The following is a 26,273-nucleotide window of genomic DNA, read 5'->3' as shown; positions in this document are numbered from 1 at the left end:
GTGTAGACAGGTAACAGTAGGACTCTCACCGTTCTTACCAGTGAGCACAGACTACTGCTGGTTTGTGTGCTCTCGTTTCCCTTTGATTCTCTCCACCAGGTCACCCCAATTTCAAAATGACCTTAACTCCCCTCTAACCCCCTGGGTCTTTATCGCCTGAGCAGATGCCAAGCCAGCTTTCTGATAAGCTGCTCCTTTGCCATCAACTGTGTGGACAGACAGGCCTGGCTTGACGTGTATCTATTCAGTTTCGTATCTCTGTCATTTCAGGCAGTTAGAACCCTGATCCTGTCCCTGCCGTTAGCATTCCTTCCCCTGTGCTGATCGTCCTTCCTACATGAAGAGAGAGCCTGAAACGTGCCAGGCTTTGCCCACAACACAGTGACAGGTCCTATGAATATCTGTCCTCCACGGGCTGACCTGTACTCTCTGCAGCAGGATCTTTTCATTCTCTTCTCTGCGTTAGAGTCCTCTGACCACTAACTTAGCTTGGGCTTTGTTAAGATCCCCCAGCTGCCCCGGTTCTCTCATTCTTTTCCTGGCTGCCTGTCTGGATCATATCTTCCACCCTGTCTAGGGGCCCTTCATATTTTCAGGAAACCTGAAAACAGAGAGAGAGGGCTTGAGTTACCCTACTATCCTCTCCAACAGGGAGACCCCCCGGCTTTAGAAAAACACATCAATTATGCACATTATCAATACCTGTCACGTCACCGAAACACCTCCTGCCTCCTCTCTGGCTCCACCTGAACCACAGTGTGGGTGGGTTTTGGCACCCAGACCCTGCCATCCACACCTTCAGGTTGCAAATGTGCCTGCCCTGAATGTATCAATTCACCAGTTCTAAAACCTCAGATGCCTACCCAGTGAGGCCCGAGGCCTCGTTCTGAGGTACTCGCTTGTAAAGTGTGGCAAGCACAGTGACATCCTGTTTTAAGGAATCCTATTATTCCCCAGGGAGGGGGTGAGCCAGGTGTGAGTTTGCTTGTTTTTCTTCTCCTCTAACCTGGAGGGCTGAATTTAGCTACTTCCTGTGGTGGTTACTGCTCTCTAATTGTTACCATCCTCTTTCAAGTTATATGTGGAACATGATGAAAAATACAAAAAGATGTGGCAGAACAAACTGACTTGAATTTAGTGGTTCCCAACATTGGCTGCATATTAGAATGTCTTGGTGGGTGGTTGTTTTTTTATTCCTGACACCAGGCGCCAGATCAATTAAATCTGAAACTGCAGAGCTAAGACCCAGTTAATGAGTCATTTTTAAAGCTTCTCAGGTGGTTCCAATGTGCAGCCAAGGCCGAGAACAACGACTTCGGCCTGACGGGAGACTGGGATGGAACCTGGGAAAAAAGAGAAGGCATGGAAGGAATTTTAATCACTAAATTTAGGATCCATTGTTCCTGACACTGGAGACAGTGGCATGAGGTGTATGTATTTTTTTTTAAGTAAAGAAGCAAATATGAATTGTTTCTTTAAAAGTTAATATTAGTTTTTATAAGGCATAATTATTGCTGGGAACACTGAGATTTTACATAATTAGCAACATGTAAGAGTTATTTGAGAATCAGAAAAGGTTTTCCAAGAGCCAGTCGGCCGGATGTACAGCTGGAGGTAAATACAGCCTCTGGAGTTCAGGACGGGCGGACATGAGGGTCAGTTTCCCAGTGGTTAGCGAGCTCCAGTGTTTTTCCTTTGGTGGGACACCGAGGTACTTGGAAAGTAGCAAACAATCTCCCAGACCCTTTTTGCCATCACCCATCTGTGTGTTGTTTACAGAACACGAGAAGGCCACTGTGAGAGGAGAGACTGCAGACGTTTCACCACAGCTTCGCAGCAACGCCAGCCTTGCTGGCTCAGCTGTTCTATTGGTCACTCACATCTAGGGGGTGGGGTTTGAGACAGACTGTGTCCTTAATGGATTCCACTCGGCTGTGATTCACGTCAGGATGAGGTTCCAGGGTAGAAATATTCACAGCTGGCAACCACATCTGGCCTCAGAGCATCTTTGTTTACTTTGCTGCTTAGGGGGGAAAAAAAAAACCCTACAGAAGCCAGTTGCTTTGCCTGAAGACACTTCAAATACATGCTAAGTCTCACTGGACTGAGTCACAGTGCCCTCTGGCATGTCCAATCTTTATAATTTCCTTGGCCAGACATGGGGCTGTATTCAGGGATTCAGAGGATGCTTCTAACTCATTCACAACCCAAGTCTCCTTCAGCACTGAATCATCCCCTCAAATAACTGATTTCTCTAACCCCAGAATGAGATGAGTGACTTTAATCCATAATTTTCTTCCTCTTCTAACAACTTTTCTCCACCAAATTTCCACACTTAGGTTTCTTTTCCTTTTGCATTGAGACCAGAAAGTAAATCTGGTTTCTCTTGAAACAAAAAAGCACAGCTGGCGAGCCAGCTATTTTGAGTCGTGAGGGCGCAGTTCAAAGGCAGCAGCACACCCAGAGCCCAGAGCTGCCAGAGCACATATCATTCTGCTGGTTTCTTGCACGCAGGAACTCAGAGCTTCCCCCAAGAAGCCAGCTGCCGCATGCTGGAGCAGAACGAACACAAAATGAGATCGGCAGCACGTCCAAGCCCTCCCTGACTCAGAACCCAAGATGAGTCCATACAGTACGCAAGGCGCGTGATCCACACCCGGAGTGGGTCTGCTGGATGGCGGGAAGCAACGTTATTAAGGTCACAACAGGTCCAGGGGGACCCAGCTGGCTGAGATGATCTGCTAGCAAGTTAAACAGAGACAGGAAACCGCGTGTCTGATATCGTAAAAAAAAAATCATTTGTCTTCCTGCCAGCTTTAGGCCTGCAAACCAAAGAGGCTGTTTTCATTTAAAAGAAACTCGACAACAATGAGAAAGGAAAGAAGGAGCGTTTGTGGCTACCAGGAGTCCCTGTCTCCTCGTCTCCTTGCTCTCTGCCTCTCCAGGTCCTGTGGGGCCTGCAGGCAGCTTGTGGGTCAGCCAGGAGCATTTCACCACAGCAGGTGAACTCTGAGTCAGAGTGGTTTCTAGAGTCCTGGTTCCTAAGTTAACTAGATATAACGGACGTATTTACTGATAGTTCCATCCTGTTAAAAAAAAAAAAAAATCTCATGCAACCTAGAGATAGACACAGTAGTGGGGGGAAGACCAAAAAAAAGTAAACATGGGAGCTGGGATCAAGACAAATGGAAGGTAAATGTAGGAAAACAGGCAAGCAGGGGTGATGTCAGTATGCAAAGTACACGCCCACATATTTGCTAGAAGCATGACTGAAGCTTTTCTGGTAGTACTGTAGGGAGAAATACAACAAAACATGGTCATGTATATCAGGGGGTGGCCTGAAGCCTTGTTCCATAAATAAAGTTTTACTGGAACATGGTCGCGTCCATTTGTTTACATACTGTCTGTGGCTGCAACAGGGGCTCTCTGGCCTGCAAAGCCCAAAATATTCATGAACTGGTCCTTCACCAAAGAACCTTGCTGATCCCTACTCTACTTGAAGCTCTATATGCTTCAAAGTGTCCTTAAGGTCAAAAGCGAGTATGTCCTCATGAGGGGAATAATCTTTCCAAAGCAGAGAGCTGAGAGAAGTTTCTCCTGGCTTCCTCAGCGAGGTCACAATACAATGCAGAGAACAGCTTCCTCAACAGCGTTCTTTACAGTGAACCTGTCCCTCTGATTCACAGGACTGTTGCTGAAGATGGGTGGTACTTACAGACGAGTCAGCAGAAGGAATTTTCAGGAAGGAGAATGCAACACAACATTGGTACAAAGTGTCTCACTCATCTGGCTAAATCCAGAGACGAGACATTTGAATCTAGGGGAACAATGGTAACTCTTTACAGCCAAAATTTATTGCATAGTTGTTCTGTGCCAGGTACTGTTCTAAGTTCCCTACATGAATAAACACATTTATCCTCACAAAAATCCTATTCAAAGTGAGCACTATTTCTATCCCCATTTTTCAGAGGGGAAAACTGAGGTAAATTGGTTCACCCAAGGACAAACAACTCATAAATGGCTTAGCTGAGATTTGAACCCAGAAAATCTCACTGGGGAGAGCACGATCTTCTCAAAAGATGAGCATCCTGCTGGGCGTCATTTATAAAGCTCGTTCCTAACAAGCCCGTGAATGGTATAGCCTCTGGTTGTGCTGCTTGCCCAGGACTGGCTGAATGGGGAGTCTGGGCACAGATTAGCAACCAGGCTTGTGTCCACATGGGGGTAAGACTGTTGTTAACAAGCACCCCACACACAGCTGAACGTGGAGGGTTGATGGTACTCCCTGAAAAAAAAGAGACAAGATTCTCCAACTCTCCTGTGGACAAATGGTGGAGAACCAACTGCGAAATCTTGGGAAATTCACACCACTCTCTAGAAATCCATTTCTTTGTCAGTAAAATGAAAAGTTTGGACGAGCTAACTGCATGGGCTTCATTTCAGCATAAAAAAAGTTACGACTCCAAAAAGACTAAGATGACAAGTCTTGGCAAGGATGTGGAAAAAAGGGAACCCCTTTGCACTGTTGGTGGGAATGTAAATTGATACAGCTTCTATGGAGAACAGTATGGAGATTCCTTAAAAAACTAAAAATAGAACTACCATATGACCCAGCAATCCCACTCCTGGGTATTTATCCAAAGAAATGAAAACAGGATCTCAAAGAGCTATCTGTACTCCCATGTTCACTGCAGCATCATTCATAACTGGCAAGACATGGAAGCGACCTAAATGTCCACCAAGGGATGAATGGATAAAGAAGGTGTGGTGTATATTCAATGGAATAGTATTCAGCCATGAGGAAGAGGGAAATCCTTCCATTTGTAACATCATGGATAGACTCTGAGGACATTATGCTAAATGAAATAAGACAGAGACAGACAAATACCTCATGGTATAATTCACATGTGGAATCTAAAAACAAAAAGCAAACTCACAGAAACGGTAAAACGGTGGTTGCCATGGGCTGGGGGTGGGGGAAATAGGGAGAGGTTGGTAAAAAGGTATAAACTTTCAGCTCTAAGGTGAATGAGTGATGAGAATCTAGTGTAAAACATGGTGACTATAGTTGATAACACTGTCTTGTACAGTTGAAATTTGCTTAGAGAGTAGAACTTAAATGTTCTCACACAAAAAGAAAAATATGTGAGGTGATGGATGTGTGAACTGCCTAGATGGAGGGAATCCTTTCACAAAGTATGTGTATATTAGGTCACCATGATGTACACTTTAAATATCTACAACTTTATTTGTTAATTATACCTCAATAAATTTGAAAAAATGCTAGAACGTGACGTCAAAAACAAGTTATGACTCTAGGAAACAAGGCAACACACCTGAAAGCAGTTAGCCCAGGTGGACCAACCACAGCAGGCTCTCACGCCAGGGCAGAGGCCATCACTACTATTGTTCTAGGGATGTCCACGGTCTGGGCCTTGGGCATGGTGCCAGCTCCCCTGCACTTCAGCTAAGGAAGGGGGTGGGACTCTGGCCTTGAAACCAAACTTTTCAGAGTCCAGGCTTGAGTTTAATGCTAATTCCCTTTCCCTCATGGCCATGGAGACTTGCCATTTCCAGAAGAAGCAGTTCAGCTCTACGTCAGGAGGAAAGGTGGGATGGCCAGGGATCCAGCCATCTGGGAGCTGGGAGCAGTCCAGAAGCACATCTTCAATCTGCCGAAGTACCATCCTAACCCAGCAGGTGGTGGTAACAAACGACTGAAGAGCAAACTGATTCAGGCGAACTCCTTTTAAGGCCTCCCTGTTCCTTTTCCAGGCTCCCCCGGGGCTACCAAACAACTCCCTCGTATCAACAGATCCAGTTCAGAACGACATCTTGTGAAATGCTTCTTGAAGGTATTCCTACATGTCTTCTTGCTTTGCGAAATAGTAGCGTATGATCCCATAGATAAAGTATGTGAACATTATCACGGAAACCAAAGAAATGTTCCTGAAAAGGCACCTCATCTTCTCTACGTGGAGCTCCATGCCAGCACAAAGTTTGTAACGCATACAAAAAATGACTTCACTATCGCTATGGAAAAACACCCCCACTTCAGTGGGGAGTTCTGTTACACGAAAGGACGGAGTAAAGCATATTTAGCTCCTTTGCAAATGACCAGGTTTAAGACCAAATGTATTCCTCTTGGGCTGACTGATCAGCTGGGCAAGTTACCAGCAGGAAGCTAACAAGACCCATCTTTGGTTCTCTGGTTCCATTCCTAGCTGGGTGAGTTCACACCAGCGCTTTCACACTTCAGTGTGAGAACAGATCACCAAGGACACTGTTACAACACTGATACTGATGCAGTGGGTCCAGGAGGGCCCTGAGGTTCTGCTCTTCTACCGAGCTGCCCGGCAATGCTGCAGCTGGTCTGTGGACACTTGGAGTAGCGAGGGTTCCCCATTCAGAGGAGGGGTTCTCCTCAGCAAAGAGTGCGCTCCTTATCTGGAGGAATGAGGGAGAATGGAGGCACCTACTGTGTACCAGCTGCCACGCTGGCCCTCCCAAGCTTCACCTCCTTCAATCCCCACAGCACGCTGAGGCCACAGGTATCACTAACAGCACTGAGTGGTCAACAGCGGCATAGCCATTCAATGAGGTGGCCACGTGGCCCAAAGCAGCTTTCTGCTGAGAAAAGGAAGACGGAGTGAAGCCCTTTGGCAAGAACAGAAGTGCGATCGCCCCGAGCACTGACTTGCACGGCACAGTGAGCCCTCCCATTTGTATTTAGCCACCTGCTACTGTGATTCTGCGTCACAATAGGAACAACGCGCCTAATGTGTGATATTATCCGACCACGGAGGGATGTGGTTAGCTTTGATTACAAACTGTGGACTCGGTATGCTCCCCCTGCCTCTGTGAAGGCACGTGGAGAAGAAAGAAGCTGCTCGAGGCACGAGTTAAAGCAACACAAACCCCTCCCAAACTCTTGCAGCGCAGTACTGACCCTTGCAGCGCCATACAGAGGAGGTCTGAGTGGCCTGCTGCACACTGTGGTCAAGTCTCCACCACAGACCTCAGTGCTGGAACACACCAGAGGGCCGGACGGGCCTGGCTTCACATCTCAGGGTGAGCAAAAGTCCGCGTCGGATAGAAACCCCCAAATAATACCAGCAGCTAACAGACGGGGCGCTGTCATAAGCACTGCATGTAACAATCTAGCCGCACCCCACCCACCCCCCCGTTTTAGTTCCATTTTACAGACTAGGAAAGGTCAGGTAACTGGCCCAATGTGGCAAAGCGAACAAGTGGTAGAATGGGCCTTAAAATTCCAGAAACCCACCACAGACCCATCTTAACCATTACACTGGACTGTTTATTTCGTACCTAGAACAAGCAGAAATCATCTCCTTGCCTGGCACTCTGCAAATGAAGCATCTTTACTGCACTTGGAAACCATTTATGAAATGAATAAAACTGAGTGGTGTTTTGGATTCTTCAAGGCTTAATGAGCGATCCTACCCACATCATGATTTTGCAAAGTGGACATGTCATCTGCAAGTGAACAGGGAGCCGTTAGCTTGGGGTCCCCACCCCCATCCTGGGCTCACTTTGGTCCAGGAGCCTGACAGGGCTTGTTTGACTGACAGCTGTCACCAGGACATCAATAAGGACCCAGACAAATGCCCTCTCTTCTAACCGGAATCATAGGGCTTGGTGAGCTCAGGGGGAGATAATGACTTCCTCAGAATTCTACATATATTTCACCAAGCAGGAATCATCAGACAGGACAGGGAGACCTGACTTTTGGAGAGCAGATGGAAGAGCGGACCCCGGCCTCATTCTAATTGATCTACTTTAGGGAAGCAGGGAGCCACCGGGCATAGCACAAGGCCCCACTGGGGGGTTTTGGGGGAAAAGATAGGTACCTGGTTCAAAAAGAAAGACAGCAAGGTCTCTTTAATTCCTTTGTTTTGAAACATTGGTTTCAAACTCATGAAAGCCGGCAACGCCCTTCTGTGATTCACATCTTCTGCTGAAGCTTGGTACACATGGCAGGTAAAGGAGAGCTGATTTACTCCCTTCTCCCTCAGTTCCTCAGAGCAGCCCCTGATGCCCCTCGGAATACAGACTTCAAACCCTGTACTAGGGACACAGACCTTGGTGAGAGTCTGCAGACCAAACCTGTAGCCCAGCTCTGCCACTAACTAGCTGAGTAACTACAGGCAAGTCACCTAACTTCTATGTTCCTGGCTCTTGGCCATCATCACCAGGGGACAGTCATCTAATCATCTTTCTGGGCCTTAAGACAATTATCTCAACGAATCTTCAGTATCTTCAATACATTCTCTGCACATTTCTCAGGTATAGAACGTAAAGGTGCTTCGACAAGGTGAACAAGACCAGAGGCATACAAGCCATCACTACACACCAACCTCTGGGAACCTGAAAGGAGTGAAGATGGGAGGACTGGTGGCTTGTGTAGAGGCCCATCCTCCCCCAAACCATCTGCCAGGCTTCAGGCTTTATGCCAGGCGTACAGACAAGCAACATGGAGCAGGAGAGAAAATCAGTGCTAAATAATACAAAGAGGTGGCATTTGTCCCCCCCCCCTTTTTTTTTTTTTTTTGGTAGAATAGGCCTGGGTGCCTATAGAGGCAAAGGAACACAGTGGTATCTTGTTGTCTGAGGCTGGGCTGTCCCACCTGTCCATTCTTTGGAGGACTGAGGTCATGGCCTCGGTTAAGTAAACGGAAATCACCAAATACAGGAAGAAAGCAACCAAATTTCTAAAATGAGGATAAAAATCCCAATGATGATGGAAAAAGGGAATAAGGGAATTTACTGGGAGTCACAAAAATGTTCTGTATCTTGACTGTGGTAGTAGTTACACAGCTATATACATTAGTCACAATTCAGTGAAAATAGTATCTTCAAACGGTGGATTTTATTTTATGTAAATTATACATCAATGAATCTGACTTTTAAAAAGAATCTCAATGATATGATTTACCAAGTTTAGGATTTCCGTGCAGAGTTCCATGCAGAAAAATCTCTCTGGATGAATGGATGATCACAGACCAAGAGGAGGCTTTCTTTTCACTGTATCCAGTTTGTCGAATTTGAATTTTTTAATATGTACATATGTTATCTGTTTAGAAAGACAGAGATAGAGTGCAAGAAAGAAGGACATAAAAAGAGAAGGAAGGGGGAAAAACCCTCACAGAAGTTTTACTTTATACACAGCCCATTATGAATCCTAGCTATGCCACCACTAGTCATGGGATCCTGGACAAGGTGTTACAGTTCTCTGAGCTTGATTTTCTCATCCATAAGATGGGGATACTAGCAGTGCCTACCTCATGGGGTGGCTATGAGATTAACTGAGGCCAGGCCATCACAGGGGCTTAGCAACAGACACAGCAACTACATTCCCTCTGAATGTCAGCTATCATTCATAGTAACACTGAAAATAAAGATCTACATTTAAAGAGTAAATCTTGTGGCTCAACTTTTTTTCCCTCACGTATTTAAGAAAAATGTAAGATGTAAGTAATCATTATCCATTGTTTGTGTATCAGAAAGCAACAAGAACAGAGTGCTATCCTAATAAAAATACTACACAGAACACTCCAGAGAGCTTTTGTGTTCCCCATCTTATTTGACTTGGAGTAGAAAAATAAAAATTGCTTCAAGAGTTGTCCCACCTTATAAACCTGATCAAGGAGGTGAAAGACTGAGAACTATACTGAGAACTGAGAACTATAAAACATTAATAAATGAAACTGAAGATGATTCAAAGAAATGGAAAGATATGTGCTCGCTTCGGCAGCACATATACTAAAATTGGAACAATACAGAAATGGAAAGATAACCCATGCTCTTGGATTGGAAAAATTAATATTGTTAAAATGGCAATACTACTCAAAGCAATCTACATATTTAATGTAATCCCTATCAAATTACCCATGACATTTTTCACAGAACTAAAACAAATAATCCTAAAATCCATATGGAACCATAAAAGACCCAGAATTGCCAAAGCAATCCTGAAGAAAAAGAACAAAGCAGGAGGCATAACCCTCCCAGACTTCAGACAATGCTACAAAGCTACAATAATCAAAACAGCATGGTATTGGCACAAAAAGAGACATACAGATCAATGGAACAGAATAGAGAGCCTAGGAAAAAAAAAAAACCCACACCTACAGTCAATTAATCTTTGACAAAGAAGGCCAGAATATAAAACGGGAAAAAGTCTCTTCAGCAAGTGGTGCTGAGAAAGTTAGACAGTTGCATGTAAATCAATGAAGTTAGAACACACACTCACCATACACAAAAATAAAATCAAAATGGTTTAAAGACTGAAACACAAGACATGACACCATAAAACTAGAAGAGATCATAGGCAAAAAATTCTTTGACATAAATTGTACCAGTGTTTTCTTAGGTCAGTCTCCCAAGGCAATAGAAATAAAAACAAAAATAAACAACTGGGACCTATTCAAACTTACAAGCTTTTGCACAGCAAAGGAAACCATAAACAAAACGAAAAGACAACCTACAGAATGGGAGAAAATATTTGCAAATGATGCGACTGACAAGGGCTTAATTTGCAAAATATACAAACAGCTCATACAACTCAACAACAAAAAAAACAACCCAATCGAAAAATGGGAAGAAGACGTAAACAGACATTTCTCCAAAGAAGACATACAGATGGCCAACAGGCACACGAAAAGATGCTCAACATCACTAATTATTAGAGAACTGCAAGTCAAAACTACAATGAGGTACTACCTCACACCAGTCAGAATGCCCATCATTAAAAAGTCTACAAATAACAAATGCTGGAGAGAGTGTGGAGAAAAGGAAACACTCCCACACCGTTGGTGGGACTGTAAATTGGTGCAGTGTAGAAAACAATATGGAGCTTCCTCAGAAAACTAAAAATAGAATTACCATGTGATATAGCAATCCCACTCCTGGGCATATATCCAGATAAAACTATAATTCAAAAAAGATACATGCACCCTTATGTTCACAGCAGCACTATTCACAATAGCCAAGACATGGAAACAACCTAAATGTCCATCAACAGATGAATGGATAAAGAAGATGTGGTACATATATACAATGGAATACTACTCAGCCAGAAAAAAGAACGAAATAACGCCATTTGCAGCAACATGGATTCAACCAGAGATTATCATACTAAGTGAAGTAAGTCAGAAAAAGAAAGACAAATACCATATGATATCACTTATATGTGGAATCTAAAATATGACACAAATGAACCTATCTATGAAACAGAAACAGAATCACAGACATAGAGAACAGACTGGTGGTTGCCAAGAGGGAGGGAGTTGGGGGAGGGATCGACTGGGAGGTTGGAATTAGCAGATGTAAGCTTTTATATATAGAATGCATAAACAACAAGGTCCTACTATATAGCACAGAGAACTATATTCAATATCCTATGAGACCCAGCAATCTCACTACTGGGCATATACCCAGAGAAAACTATAACTCAAAAGGACATTTGCACTCCAATGTTCATTGCAGCACTATTTATAATAGCCAGGTCATAGAAGCAACCTAAATGCCCATCGACATATGAATGGATAAAGAAGATGTGGTAGATATATGCAATGGAATATTAGCCATAAAAAGGAATGAAATTGGGTCACTTGTAGAGATGTGGATGGACCTAGGGACTTTCATACAGAGTGAAGTAAGTCAGAAAGAGAAAAACAAATATCATATATTAACACATATATGTGGAATCTAGAAAAATGGTACAGATGAACCTGTTTGCAAGGCAGAAATAGAGACACAGAAGTAGAGAACAAACATATGGACACCAAGGGGGGAAAGTGGGGGTGGGATGAATTGGAAGATTGGGATTGACATATATTGACATATATATACTAACTAATACGTATAAAATAGATAACTGATGAGAACCTGCTGTATAGCACAGGGAACTCCACTTCGCTGTACAGTAGAAACTAACACAACATTGTAAAAGAACTATACCCCAATTTTTAAAAAATCCCATGATAAACCACAATGGGAAAGAATATATTAAAAAATGTGTGTGTGTGTATGTATATATATATATATATATATATATATACACACACACACACACATATGTACATAACTGAGTCACTTTGTTGTACATCAGTAATTAACACAACATTGTAAGTCAATTATACTTCAATTAAAAAAAAAGTTTTCATTCCTTAATATAAAGAAGAGATGGTGGCAATAAGAGAAATGGACCCCAAAGTGTTCTTCCTAATACCTGATGTTGTAGGGGATGAAAATATCCCCCTACAACAAATAGAGAGAAGAGAGATGGTTATTTTTAAGCATACTCCCTGGAGCATTTTAGAACTCTGAAATCACTCAAATATCTGAGTCATCAGCTGTGCTGGATTTCTTGAGTTGTACAATGAGAAACCACCTTTATGCTGATTATCTCACCTCATAAACAAACAGTCTGATAATGAATAAGAGGGAAAACATGAATGTGGGCCCATGATTATCACATGAGTTGAAAATATGCTGAAAACTGAAGTCATAAATACCTTAAGAGCTTATAGTAATATACATATATATAAAATATATCCAACTTGCAAGCCATTTATCAACTTTTGTCCCCTTTGAATGAAATAAATTCTTCCATTGTGGATAAGCCAGTATGCAAAAGGAGATAAAAGTTTCATAGATGGTAATAAACATGTCTGGATATTCCACTATTAAGGATTAATTCCTTTGGCTTAGCCTGGGCCCTGTTTTTAGAGGTGAAGTACTTGGGGAAGGTTAACACGGTAAACCAGGATATCAAGGTTACCATGTTTTAGTGTGATTTAATCTAGTTACAATGTCCCTCCTAACTCAAATTACATAAGGAAAATGAGAGACATGGAGTGCCTGTAGGACGAAAAAACAGGAGAGGGGAATGATTTTGGAAAGTGTTGCACTGACAAGATGTACATGCCTGCCTTTGTACACTGAGAAATTGGCACAGGTGGAGTGTAGAACAGGAAGGGAGGGAAACTGGCTGAAGGACACACGGAGAGCAAGAGGTGGGTCTGCAATGCCCATGAGCACCATACACAAAGCATGAGACTCATCACTTTCCATATTTGGGACACACACAGTAGCAGGGATAGTGTGTCGACCCAGCACTTGTGTTCCAAAAGGAGTTTCTATTGAATTGGACCTATTTGGGGCTAAAATAACCTTTCCCCATGCTGAATTTATATTCCTAAAATCAAGAGAATATTATTTGCATCATCAGCCTGGAAAAATTAAAAGGCTTATAATCTCCAGTGCTGGAGAAAGTAGATGGAAATTCATATGCTTATATATCTTCTGGGGGAGGAGAACAATTTAATAGTGGCTATCCAAATTTAAAATGTGCATACCTCTGATCCAGAAATTTCATTTCTAGAAATCTATCTTGCAGAAATACTAGCACAAATGTATAAGATGTTTTTACAAAGATAGTCAATGTAGTGTTAAGTGGAAAACTGGAGACACCTAAAATAAGCTACCAACTTATTTGGGAATAAGTTAAGAATGGTTAAGTCACTCATAGAAGATATGCCATATTATGCAATTCTGGACAACAATTAAAAGGTGTACAATATATCTACATATATTGTCTTGTTTAGAAGAGAAGTAAAAGTGGGTGGGTGAAAAAAATATTGCCAGGTAACATTTATAGTATGATCAACTGTTTGCATGGAAAGATGGATGAGTGGGTGCAATGAATGGTTGGACAGATGGACAGATAGATGGACAGACAGATGTACAGATGGATGGTGGATGGATGGACAGATGGATTGGTGTTTGAGTGGATGGACAGATGGACAGGTGTTTGGATGGATGGACAGATGGACAGATACATGGATAGATGAACAGAGAGATGGATGGACAGATGGACAGATAGATGCATGGATGCACAGACAGATGGAGAGATGGATGGGCAGATGGAGAGATGGAAAAGTGGGTGGATGGATGGATGGGCAGATGGATGGATGGGCAGATGGAAGATGGGAGGGAAGGTAGGAGGGAGAGAGGGAGGGAGTAGGGAAAGAGGGGAGGGAAGGAGGGATAATATTGGGTTGGGCAAAAAGTTCATTTGGCTTTATGTGGAAGATGTTACAGAACCCAAACGAACTTTTTGGCCAACACAATATGCATGATGGATAGAGACAAGTGTGCATCCAACAGGCTATCATTACTGAGGTTAATGTACTTTCCCCTTTAGACAAATCCTAGGAGTATGTACACACAATAACTTGAGTTAAAGTCTCCCTCCTGAATCATACAGCCTCCTCCCAACTCTGGACCAGTCGTTCTCAAACTTGAGCTGCCTCAGAATCACCCTGGGCCCGCACCCAGAGTTTCTGGTTCCACAGTCAGGGGTGGCACCCTGGAATCTGCATTTCTAACAAGTTCTCAGGTGATGCCACTGCTGCTGTTCCAGGCACTGCGCTTTGAGAACCACTGCTCTGGGTGACACAAACTATTTCTCAGTGACAAATCATAACGTGGGCCCCGGGAACCAGATTTGATACAGACCAGAGCCAACCCTGCTACCCCTTAAGCCCCTCTTTCCAACAGGTGAAGGGGGCCTGATCCCCAGTGTGAGCCCACCAGCCAGCACCAGCCAGGAAGGGATGTGCCCTGAGCCTGCAGACCATCCCAAGAAGAACACTCACCTTCGGAGAAGATGATGTGGTCGTTGCACTCTTCGGAGCTGCAGGAACACATGAAGAAAGTCTCTCCAGACCCCTTTTTTTCCTTCATTATACACTCTGAAGAAGCAGCGTCGTCAAGGACAAATCCATGGTAGGCGATCTTGGGGTCGTGGCAGACCGTCTCCAGTGTGACGTTCTCATCATTCTTTCTCCTGGGGTACAGAGAAGGAGGGGTGAGTATGGTCCCATAGGGAAGCAGTCTGGGCTGTATCTCCATCAGGACATTGTTTCTAACAGCAGCGCTGCCTCCTGTTCTCCATCACTTACAGGTTGTCTCGTCATGTCCTGTGCTTTTCCACGCACTTCAGTCTTTCCTTTGCTTATCTCAGAACCCACTTAGGATCATAACGTGAGGGCTTTCCTTGGAGACAAACCTGTCAGAGAACTTTACACGTTATGCCTTAATTAAATCATTAAAGGGAGGGCGTGGGGAAACAGGAGATCGCTAGGTCCTTGGGGTGACTCCAAACCTTCCATCCTGAACGCACTGTGAGGCTAGCATTGCATCTCTAGTTTGCTGGACAGAATCTAGCTAAATATTACTCAGTCATAAAAAGAACGACATTTTGCCATTTGCAGCAACATGGATGGACTTGGGGGGCATTACGCTAAGTTAAATACGTCAGACAGAGAAAGACAAATACTATACGATATCACTTATATGTGGGATCTAAAAAGTACAGCTAGTGAATGTAACGAAACAGAAACAGACTCACAGATACAGAGAACAAACTAGTGGTTACCAGTGGGGAGGTGGGGAGAGTGGGAGGGTATAAGACAGGCTCAAGGATGGGAATATAGCCAATATTTTGTAATAACTACAAATGGAGCATAATCTTTAAAGACTGTATAAAAAATTAAAAAGTAATAAATTTTGAAAAAAAAAAACTAAAAAAAACCCAAAACCCCTACCTATCCTTAACCCCCAAGCTACTGGAAAGTCTTGGCAAAAACAGTGGCCATGAAACAAAAGCACCTCCCTCCCTGCCCCCATAGTTGTGTGCCCGCCTGCGTAGGTGGGGGTTTGTGTTTGGTTTTGGTAACAAAATGAAGCCGTGCTGAGTCCTCCGGGATCCCAGGGAAAAGCACGGTGTCCCTGCCTTGTGAAGCCTCCAGAGGCCCCGGGATGGGACAAGGAAGAAACTGTGAGCCACGAAGGAAAGCTGCTCTGCAGCCCTGGGGCAGCTCTTTCAGAGCCCCCTGACTTCCACCCCCCGCTGCCTATAGAACTAGAATCAGAGGGAGGAAACTCAACCACAGTACTTGAGGCTCCATAAGGTCCTCAATTGCTTCCTCCACTCAGTGCTGTAACGGTGTCTCCTGGACAGGCAGGGCCCACTGTGCAAAACATCTGTGGGTACACTGGAGCACAGAAAGGGAGGACACAGTGAAATAAATACAGACTTCTTTGTCCTGCTACTGAAGAGGGTGTCAATACCTGCGACAAAAGAACCACAGTTATGAAATTAATTTTGGTTCTAAAATATTTCTATCCTTGAAAAGGACTTAAGCATTTCACATGGTAAGAGTGCACAACTGGCATTAGTTCAATAAATGAATGAGGGCTTCCCTGGTGGCGCAGTGGTTGAGAGTCCACCTGCCGATGCAGGGGACATAGGTTCGTGCCCCGGTCCGGGAAGATCCCACATGCCGCGGAGCCGCTAGGCCTGTGAGCCATGGCCACTGAGCCTGCGCGTCTGGAGCCTGTGCTCCGCAACGGGAGAGGCCACAACAGTGAGAGGCCCGCGTACCACAAAAAATAAATAAATTAAAAATAAATAAATAAATGAATGAATCAGCGAATGAATGAAAAGAACACTAAAACTGATCGTGGGAGAGTACCACCACAGAGAGCAGAGTCTTTTATTCCCCCACTGGGCTATTCCTAAGATAGCCTAGTGTCCAAGTGTGTGTGCCCTGGACACAGACTCTGAGGCTGTGAGATCTCTGGATCTCTGTGCAGGAGCTCTAGGGAGATTCCCCTGCAGGGGCCAAAGGCAGCAATGCTGCACAGAGCAGGGAGGGGGGTCGCGATGAGGCCTCTGCTGACCTCTGGGCAGCTGGGGGCTGGGATGGCCCATCAGAGCTGTCCCAAGCTGAGGCAAAGTGGTCAGGCGTTTGGGCCACTGCACCAACCAGTCCTGGGATGCTGGCTGCTGGTACAGAGAGGCTGAACCTGCCGGACTCCAATGAAGCAGCTCGGGGAGCAGACAAGAGGAGCACCCCTGGAGGGCTTGGGGTGATCCCTCAGCCCAGGGTGTGCACCTCAGTGCTGCATGGGCGGGGGTGCAGGACAGCATCCCTGGCACCTCCCTCTCTCCACATCCAAATGTGTCTTTGCCCAGAAAGGTAAAAATAACGTTCACTGTATTTAATCTTTAGGGCTGAGACACAGAGGGCACAGAGAGGCTTCCCCACATGCCCGCATCTTCTGAGACAGCAAAGCTTCAATGCCAGGGATGTGTGATTCACACTCCACCCCTCGGACTTGTACTGGGGTAGGGAAACTACCTTTAATGAAAAGAGCCTGTTTGGGTGTAGAAGTATGTTCTCACCTCCAGTGGATATTTAAGTAAAGACAGTCAGCAGAAAACAGGAATGAAGAGGAGCCTGGGGTCAGCTGGTCTGGGGTCTGAGGCTTCCTGCCCCAAACCTGACAGCGGTCCTCCATCCTCTCGAACTTGGTCTGACCCTTCCAGAGAAGGAAGCCTGGCCCACTGGCAGGAAACCACGACTGAGAAAACGTTTCAACTGATCCTGAGTACAAGTCTGTCTGTCCCCTTGTAAATGCTGTGGGTCTCCTGTCCTGCAGAGTTCTGCACGACAAGTTGACTATATTTTCCACTTGAGAGCCCTTCAGATCTCTCAACAGAGCCCACGTCCTCTTTACTGGACCAGCCACGTCCTCTTTACTGGACCAGCCATGGCTAACTGCCCCCACCAGCCCTCAGATGGCACGCTTCTGAACCTCTGATCACACTCGTGCCTCTGCTCTGAACACCATCTCTGTCAAAATCCCTTTTTCAAAACCACCACTCAGAGCTGGACACAAGTGCAGCTGGCAGGTATGGCAAGCTGCCGTGACAGATCTTTAGCTGTTAACATTCCTTTAGTTCTTACGAACCTAATTCATGTCCTGGTACGTAGGGAAATGTGCCAGGGTTTCAGATTTATCATCAAGGCTGAGTATACATGGTCCAGAGAAAGTCTCAAAAGACTCCTTCCAAAAGGAGCGGGGCAAGATATCTGGGTTTACATGCTCATTTGCAAATGGCCTGGAGACACAGAGGTTACTTTAAAAAAATAGCTGATAAATTGAAACCATCAGAATAAGGCTTCAAAATGTTATATTTCATTAATGAATGTGTAGTTTTTTATAAAATAAGGACTCTCTTAATGATCTCTATTTTTTTTTAATCTCTGGCTTATACTCCCAATTCATAACTATGAGTTAATCAAATGATTCATGAGCACCCACTGTGTGTGCGTGTGTGTGTGTGTGTGTGTGTGCGTGTGCGTGCATGCCTGGCAAGACGGGTGGATGAGGGAGGAAGGGAGGGAGGGAGGGAGGGAGGGGAAAAGGGAGGGGGGAGGGGGAGGGGAGGGAGGGGTGGACAGAGCGAGGGAGAGAAGGGGATCTGCTCCAAGAGGAAGATGTGGTCCTGCTCCCAGAGGAAGACGCAGTGTTTGGCCCAGCAGTGGTGTGAGGCACTGGCCAAGGCTTCTGACTAAAGAATAGGTTGTCTCCTGATGCCAAGTCACTTCCCCCGTTTTTGACAAGTGCGTCCCTCTTGCAACAGCCCACCTTTCATCTCCACGAAACAGGACTGAGTTTGTGTCAGAAGAACAAAGCTCCTGGCGTCACTACGGGGATCCCAAGGGGTCTCAATTAAATGACTAGTGGCAAATCCCTCTCCTTGACACAAGGAATGGTTTCCGGACTTATAAATAGTAAAGGTGCATGTGTATATTTGAAAATGTATAGAGTATCTCTAGAAATTACACTGAATGACTGAAAAAGAGATGCTCTAAAGGGAAGGGAATGGGACAGATGTCGAAGTTTCGGGCATGGAGACACATGACTATGTACCACGAACGCACACTGCTTATAAAAGGGGAAAGAAAGGTGTTACAGGGCAACCTTACCAGACAGCCACGCAGACCTCTTGCGGCTTCTCACAGATGGCCGTGATGCTGCAGTTGCTCCAGCAGGACTTCTGGCTGTCACAGGTGGACAATCTCACATCACAGAATTTACACAACTGCGGCAACTTGACGGCACCATTGTCGTCAGTGACCATCATGTCACTGTTAACTGGGAGGGAAAAGAGATGCATTACATGATTAACCAACACAATCAGCTGCCAGTGGATTCCTGATACGATGCAATTTCAAATGAACCTGGTGTCAGAAGAATGAATGCGGAGAAAGGCCACATAAGGCCTCCACATCAGATGAGAATTCAGTAATGAAAGCCAGGGCAGCGTGGAGATGGTTGGGATGGAGGAGGTTTGGTAACTTCTTGCCTTTGTCAGTGAGCGTCATAAGGCACTCTTTCTACAAAACCCTCCTCATTCAATCCAGAGACAGAGCTTGCGTTGCCCCACTGCATGGTGCTGGGTGCTGGTGAGCGTGCCCTTAAGGAAATTATAGTTTAGCTGGTGGATGGACACGAAAACAGACCAGGGCAGGGCAACCCAAAATGAAGAGAGGCACGGAAGACATGGGAGCCAGACGAGAGTCCCCACCTCATGGGCAGAGAGGGGTCCCGAGGAGCAGAGCTGTGACGTGGGGAAAGGGGGTCGGCCAGCTCGGAAGAGACCCTGGGGGTGAGGTGGGACTTTGCCATCGCTTTCCTGACCTACACCCGACAGAGCTATCCAGGCCTTCTTTGCAAGAGCCTGGCTCTGCCTGCTTCCTGTTGCCTTGAGCCAACTCAGTTGATAAAGTGTGTCTCCTAGACACACACACACAGGTGAGGCCTGGAGTCCCACAGGTGAGTGCCAGCAAGCTCCATCTCAAGGGTCTGCTGCCGGCAACCTCTCTGACCTCATCCCTCCCACCACCACCAGCCGCCCTCTTAATTCTTCACTCGCTACCTTTTAAGACACACGGGCCTTTCCTGGAAGAAGCCAAGCTCCTGCCTTCCTCAGGCCCTTCCCTTGCTGTGCCCTTTGCCTGCCTTCTTGTCACCTTCCTGATCTCTGGTTAAATGTCACCTCTTCATCCTAAAGCAGCCCACAAGGAACCAACATAGGGTTTTGTTTGATCTTCTGCATAACCTCCATCACTCACTGGCTTCTGCTCCATCCACCAAAATGCAGGCTCCATGAGGCCTTCTCTGTCTTGTTTCCACACTGCTTCTCCAGGGCCAAGAAGAGGGGCTGTCACATAGAAGACATCCGAACAAGCGTACTGAATCAATGGTGACTAGCTAATACACGAAGGAATGAACACAAGAAGTTCACATCTGGCCTTGGCGCCAGGTGGGAAGGGACAGAGAGCTTCCTCCCTCCCCTTGGGGGAGTGTGATGATACACTCAATATTCACTCACATTCACCAGTAACACTGAAGACACACTGTCCTTGGCAACACATATCTGCATGCTGAGAGGTGCTAAAAAGGTATAACACCCCTTCCCTCTTTTTTCCCTCAATGAGACCCTTTTCCATTGGCAATGGTGGTAACTACAGGCATGAGCTTGGAGAGTGAGACCAGGCTCTTGTCAACAAACTTGAACGCAAAGACACTTCTTTGCTAGACTAGGAAAGATTAAGCACTCAGACAGCAGGGGGCACTAGACCAGACTCCATCAGGAAGCAGGAGGGTGCTTCTCCCAGGGTCACCACTGGAAAGGCCTGAGCAAATCTTCCTCGTCCTCTTCTGTGTTAAGGACGCTCCAGCCTAAGTCCCGATGCACAGCTTCCAAGACCTCCCATGGCCGCTCCCTGCCCGTGAATTCTAGTTTCTGTCACCGACACTTTGCCACGCAGACGTCTTTGTTGCCTGGGCACAGCACCTGTTTCCTGGGTCTCTAAAAATATAAACCTATATAAATTTAAGATTTGCTTTCTTGTGGTACATTAAATATAGAAGCAAAAAAATAAACCCATTCATCCCTCTCAGGCCTCAAGTTCATTTCAGGAAGTGTATTTTTAGGTGACAAACTATTTTGAAATTCTCAATGTCTCCCAAACCAAGAGCTCTAACTAAGCTTAGCTAAAAATACAGGCCACAATGCTCTCTGAATCTTGTGTTCCATTTGGGACTAAGACAACAATGAATATATATATTTTCTACAATGGTTAGATTTGGATCCATTTGTGAAACAGCTAATTTAACCCTTCAGGCTTCCCTACAAGACATAGGCAAGGCAAAACAAACAAAAAAAAGCTAGGCCAGGTTCTGTTTGTTTGATTTTTTTAATAGAGTAGTTTCAGACAAACATCTCTTTGCTGGTTAGAAAGTTGCTGTTTTTAAATATAAAATCAAGCCTCCAAGACTTGGAATTCAGCCTTCCAGCATTTTAGGATTTTAGCCTCTATTAGTGGTTATCAACTTTGGGGCCATGTTGGAATCCATCACTTAGAGCGCTTAAAAAACTCATGAAGCAGCCCCACCCCCACCCCGGACATGCTGATTTAATTATTCTGGAGAGTGGCCTGGGCACCAGGTCTTTTAGAAGCTGCTCAGACAATTCTCGATTCTCGCGTGCAACCAAGGCTGAGACCCTGACCTGGAATTAGTTGGAAACGACATAACTGGCACAAAACAAATCAGCACAAAAATACCCTCCCTGCCCCCAACACACAAACACATATATAATGTATGTGACAGTGGTGGGGTAGCCCCTCAATAAAGCTGGAAGATGTTTCCTTGTGAAAAACACACACCTAAAGCCACGCGATTAGCACTTTGACACACTGCTGATGGAAAGGAGTCCTTCCCTGGGCTGGCAGATCCTTTTCTAACAGAAGCTAAGAAGTGTGACAAAAGTGGCAGAGTCAGGAGTGATGGGAGAGAAAAAAGCCAGATGTGACTGGTGCTGGGAGCTGCAGTGGCAACCACAGATGTGTGGACAAGTATAAGTGCTTTAGATCTGATGCCTGCAGAACACAATGCACAGGGAAGAGACAAAAAAAGGGTCATCAAAAACAAGAAGAGAGAAAGAAGAAGAAAGAGGGGCCAGTAGGCTGCAGGGCTCAGGGGGCTGGGAGACAGGCAGATGCACAGCCCTGCTACCAGATGGAGAGGCCAAAAAAGAGAAATCTCACGGCTGAATTCTAGGGAAAAGGCAAAAGGACAACTTGACTCACACTTGGAGGCACAGGCATGTGGAGGGAGGGGGGCGTATACAACAGAACTTGTCCATATTAAGCACCTACTATGTGCTAGTCAAGGTGCTAAGTTATCACATACAGCCTCCTGAGTACCCAGCGAGGGGGCCCCATTTTTCCCTTTGTTACAGTAAAAGCTACCACTGCTAAGGTGAGCAGACTTTTTAGCTTGACAAGCTTTTTTTTAATTGGAATAATTCGAAAGCCTTGACACAGGGCATAGTCACTGCCATGCCCCCACCCCCACCAGGCACTCCATACTAGCGGACCCAGGAGGCTCCTGATCTGGATGATTCCACCAGCAAATAGCGTCCAGGCTCCATTTAAGGCCAGTGTTGTCCTTTGTGAACAGGTGCAGTGGTGGGATAGAGAGATAAGTGCAGGAGCATGGCTCCCTTCACCTTTACTGGGGGTCAGCTAATCTTGATAAAGGCTTTAAGTACTCACTTTGGGGCGAGGGGACAGCGAGAAATGCATACAAGCTTTTGCTCACGGTTTCAGAGGCTGGTTCACAGATTCCCTGAAAGCCCACAGCCCCAGGTGAAGAATCTGAGGCCCACCCCGGAGTCCTCGCAGGTCACTGAGAACATGCTGGATAGTTCAAGGCTAATCAGAGTGGGGGGCAGAGCCAGTGGGGCAGAACGTTGGGGGGGATGGTGATTCACTCCACTTACAACTGCCTCTTGTGCATTCCAGTCCACAGAAAAAGCTACTGTCATCGCAAACAACATCGTATGCTTAATACATAATTTTTGTGAAGCCAAAGGAATGAAGAGTTAATGCACGCACCTAACTAGCCAGGAACAAAGATATTTCTCTAAACAACAGCATAACAAACACCGCCTAATGAACCCTATAGCCAACCCCAAACAACTTCAAAATTCCTTCCAACGCAGGTTGGAAAATTACTCTCTTAAGTGTCTTCAGTTAAGATGATCTCATATTAAGGTGTATTTTCCTGCCTAGGGACGCTCTGTGAGCAACTGACCATCCTCAGTGAATTTTCTATCTGTAACAGGCAAATGAGCTCTTCGTAACGTTCTCCAGAATGAGAAGATCTCTCACCTGGAAAGCCAGCCAGTAAAGGAAGTGAATGAGGACGGCCTCCTCCAGCATATGACAGTATCACATGGCCCATCACATGTCACTTCTCTTCAAACAGACCCATGAGTAACAGCAAGACCTTCAGTCTAGATCACACTGCCTTCCTCATTTTAGGGCACATTTTCCCCAAACTCACTACCTAGAGACAGAGGTTCCGAGTCTTGAGAATAAGAACTAAGTAAATGCTTAGCTATGTCTATTTCTGGAATAGTACTACTGTCTTTGAAGGTCATAGATGAGCAGCCTAATAAAGGTTAGATTATCCCAGATAAATATTAGGAATTTTGCATACAAATTGTTACTCCGTAACTTTGGAATGGTGTCTACTATTAGCTGAGCTATTAGGTAAAATCTCAAAATTCCACATATAATCCCAAACACTTTGGCAGAAATGCATTCACGTATCTTTGAATTCCTGCATCTATCTACTGTTGTTTTATGGCATGTTTTGGGGGCATTTAGGAATTCATTTATTCTACAAACACCTGTGGATGTCTTGCTTTGTGCTATAAATTTCATAGCAGGATCATTAAAATTGATATAACCAAGTGCAGCATCTCAAAGAATAATCCACGGCAACTGGCAAACAAAACTCACTATGATTCAGAGCAGTGCTCCTCAGATATTAACAAGCACACAGATCCCTTGAGAATATGTTAAGCCCACTGGGGTATGTGTATGGAGTGTACTGGCTCATGCAATGGTGGGGCTGGCAAGTCTGGAATTTCTAGTGCAGGCCGGCAAGCTGGAAACTCAGGCAGGAATCAGTGCTGCAGTTTTAAGGCAGAATTCCTTCTCCAGGAAACCTCAGTTCTTGCCTGTAAGACCTTCCAACTGATTGGAGGAGGCCCATTCACATTATTGAGGGTAATCTACTTTCTAGAAAGTCAACTGATTGTAGCTGTCAATCATCTACCTTCACAGCAACCCCTAGATACGTGTCTGATGAAAGAACAAGGCACTAGAGCCTCGCCAGGCACTCGCAGGTACCATCCAGGGTAGGACAGCAACTCTGTCCTCAGCTGGTGCGGATGCTGCCTGTCCATACTTTGGGCAGGAAGTTTGCGGAGAACCCAGTTTGTGGCTGGCCATGATTTCCCTTTCTCCACTCATTCTGGATCTAGCAAAATCGAATACCGATTCCTCCTCACCATTTTTCCAGGCATGGTCTCCTCTTATAGTTCTTTCCATCTGCTCTTCTCTTGCTCCTGGCCTTGTAAACGATCGTGGACCCAGAGGTTCTGATCACCATATGGGCCACAATGGAAAGACTTGTTCTCGGCAAGAAGGTTTTTAAGTGCAGTTGGCATTTCAGAGTCAGACACAGAGGCAACCATCTGGCAGCCAGCCGCCATGGTCTGCGATGCTGGCAACAGACACCCATGGCCCCCGAGACCCGGTGGGACCAGTCTACTGGACTGTCACACGTGCCATCCCACCCAGAACAAAGCATCCAGTCAAACAACTCACAGGGCCCTTCATGACTCGTCATGAAAGAAAGCCATTCCCCAGCAAGTCAAATAAATTGGCTAACTGCTAAATACAAACAAAGAAAACAAAAAAAGACCCTCGTAATTAAGTCAAAGATAGTTTAGGAAGATTTCCCTTCTCTGAACTTCTATTGCATACTTGGAACTTCTAATACAAGGCGATACCTTATTAGTTTTTAAATTGTATTTTAACCCTCATCCCTTAAATAATTATAAGTATATTGAAAGCAGGAAAGGAGGGGCTTTTCTCCAATGACAGTCCCCCAAAGTCTCTGGGAACCAGGATCAGTACTGGAGAAACCACCACTAAGGTAACTGGGAGGCCAGAGTCTGGTTTTGAGAGGCACAAGAGGACAGATAGGCATTTGATTGGGAACAGAGCATAGACCAGGAGAGGTTGAGCAGAATGAGGGATCTAAACAATCTAGGGGCAAGATCTCTGAAGACAGCGAATTATTCAACAAACACGCATCCTCTGTTTTACAGATGGACAGAAGATGAGGTACACGATGTCTGAGGTGTGTACGCAGGTCATAGCATGGCTTGGCCAAAGCTGGATTTAGAACAGGCAAGAAGATAGACGAGGCATAAAAAATGTCCCAGCAGGAGCACAACAGGCAAGAACAGAATCCAATTTCGCCTATCTAATCTCATTATAGGACTATTCCCTTCTAAAAATGAACTGAAGAAACTCAATGCCTGGTTTAAAAACTTAAAAGTCAAGGGCTGGTGAATAAACCACTGAATCTGGACAGTTGTAGACCCTCTTAATAAAACTCCAGCCTAAATTCACTGTTATGTAAGTAACTGTGAATGACCTGGAAAGGAGGCAGAGGTGTGTGTGTGAGTGTGAGAGTGTGTGTGTGTGCATTTATGTGTATAATTCCCCACCCTCTGTGACTTGTTCAACTGAGGGAACTTAGCTTTGAGGGTTTCTTTTTTTTAGCCCTTTTTGGCTCATAAGTTTAACAGTTTACTATGGATGGTTTTAAGAAGAACTGTATAAACATAAATTTGTAGCAGATTAAGGAATTAAGGGATGTTTCAAAGGGATTAATTCAATATAGTACTTTAAATGGAAAACTTGATTGTTCCTTTTTTTAAATTTTATTTTTTTATTTTTGATTGTATTGGGTCTTTGTTGCCGCACACGGGCTTTCTCTAGTTGCGGCGAGCGGGGGCTACTCTTAGTTGCAGTGTGCGGGCTTCTCATTGCAGTGGCTTCTCTTGTTGCAGAGCACGGGCTCTAGGCATGCAGACTTCAGCAGTTGTGGCATGCGGGCTCAGTAGTTGTGGCTTGCAGGCTCTTGAGTACAGGCTCAGTAGTTGTGGCACACGGTCTTAGTTGCTCCACGGCATGTGGGATCTTCCCAGACCAGGGCTCGAACCCGTGTTCCCTGCACTGGCAGGCGGATTCTTAAGCACTGCGCCATCAGGGAAGTCCCTTGATTGTGCCTTTGAACTAGGATTTTTTAATTTTGATTTACAAGGAAATATTAAAGGAGTTATATATAGTATAAAACAAGCTGTAACTGAATGGAAAAATAATTGCTTTTTCCAGTGACAAACATAAAATAACTGAGCAGGAGTTTCACCTGCATCTTCCCTATTTAACACT

The 26,273-nt window shown here is 45.1% G+C and overlaps 1 protein-coding gene across 2 annotated transcripts in view; it reads right to left on the bottom strand.

The window, feature by feature from the left end:
• TGFBR2 (transforming growth factor beta receptor 2) overlaps positions 1 to 26,273 on the bottom strand; it is a 94,231-nt gene that overhangs the window by 40,975 nt on the left and 26,983 nt on the right. For both annotated transcript variants that reach the window (XM_089918969.1, XM_022553948.2), the window contains exons 2-3: positions 18,870 to 19,038; positions 14,685 to 14,875 (exon numbers count right to left, since the gene is read on the bottom strand). In XM_089918969.1, coding sequence (XP_089775095.1) covers positions 14,685 to 14,875; positions 18,870 to 19,038 — 360 coding nt within the window. The remainder of the gene's footprint in view (positions 1 to 14,684; positions 14,876 to 18,869; positions 19,039 to 26,273) is intronic.

This window comes from Delphinapterus leucas, chromosome 10 (genome assembly GCF_059928025.1).
Source record: "Delphinapterus leucas isolate spDelLeu-1000000601 "Yukka" chromosome 10, BTC_Dleu_Yukka2, whole genome shotgun sequence".
Classification (NCBI taxonomy): Eukaryota; Metazoa; Chordata; class Mammalia; order Artiodactyla; family Monodontidae; genus Delphinapterus; species Delphinapterus leucas.
Note: the sequence above shows the minus strand (reverse complement) of the source record. Positions and strands in the feature narration are given on the sequence as shown.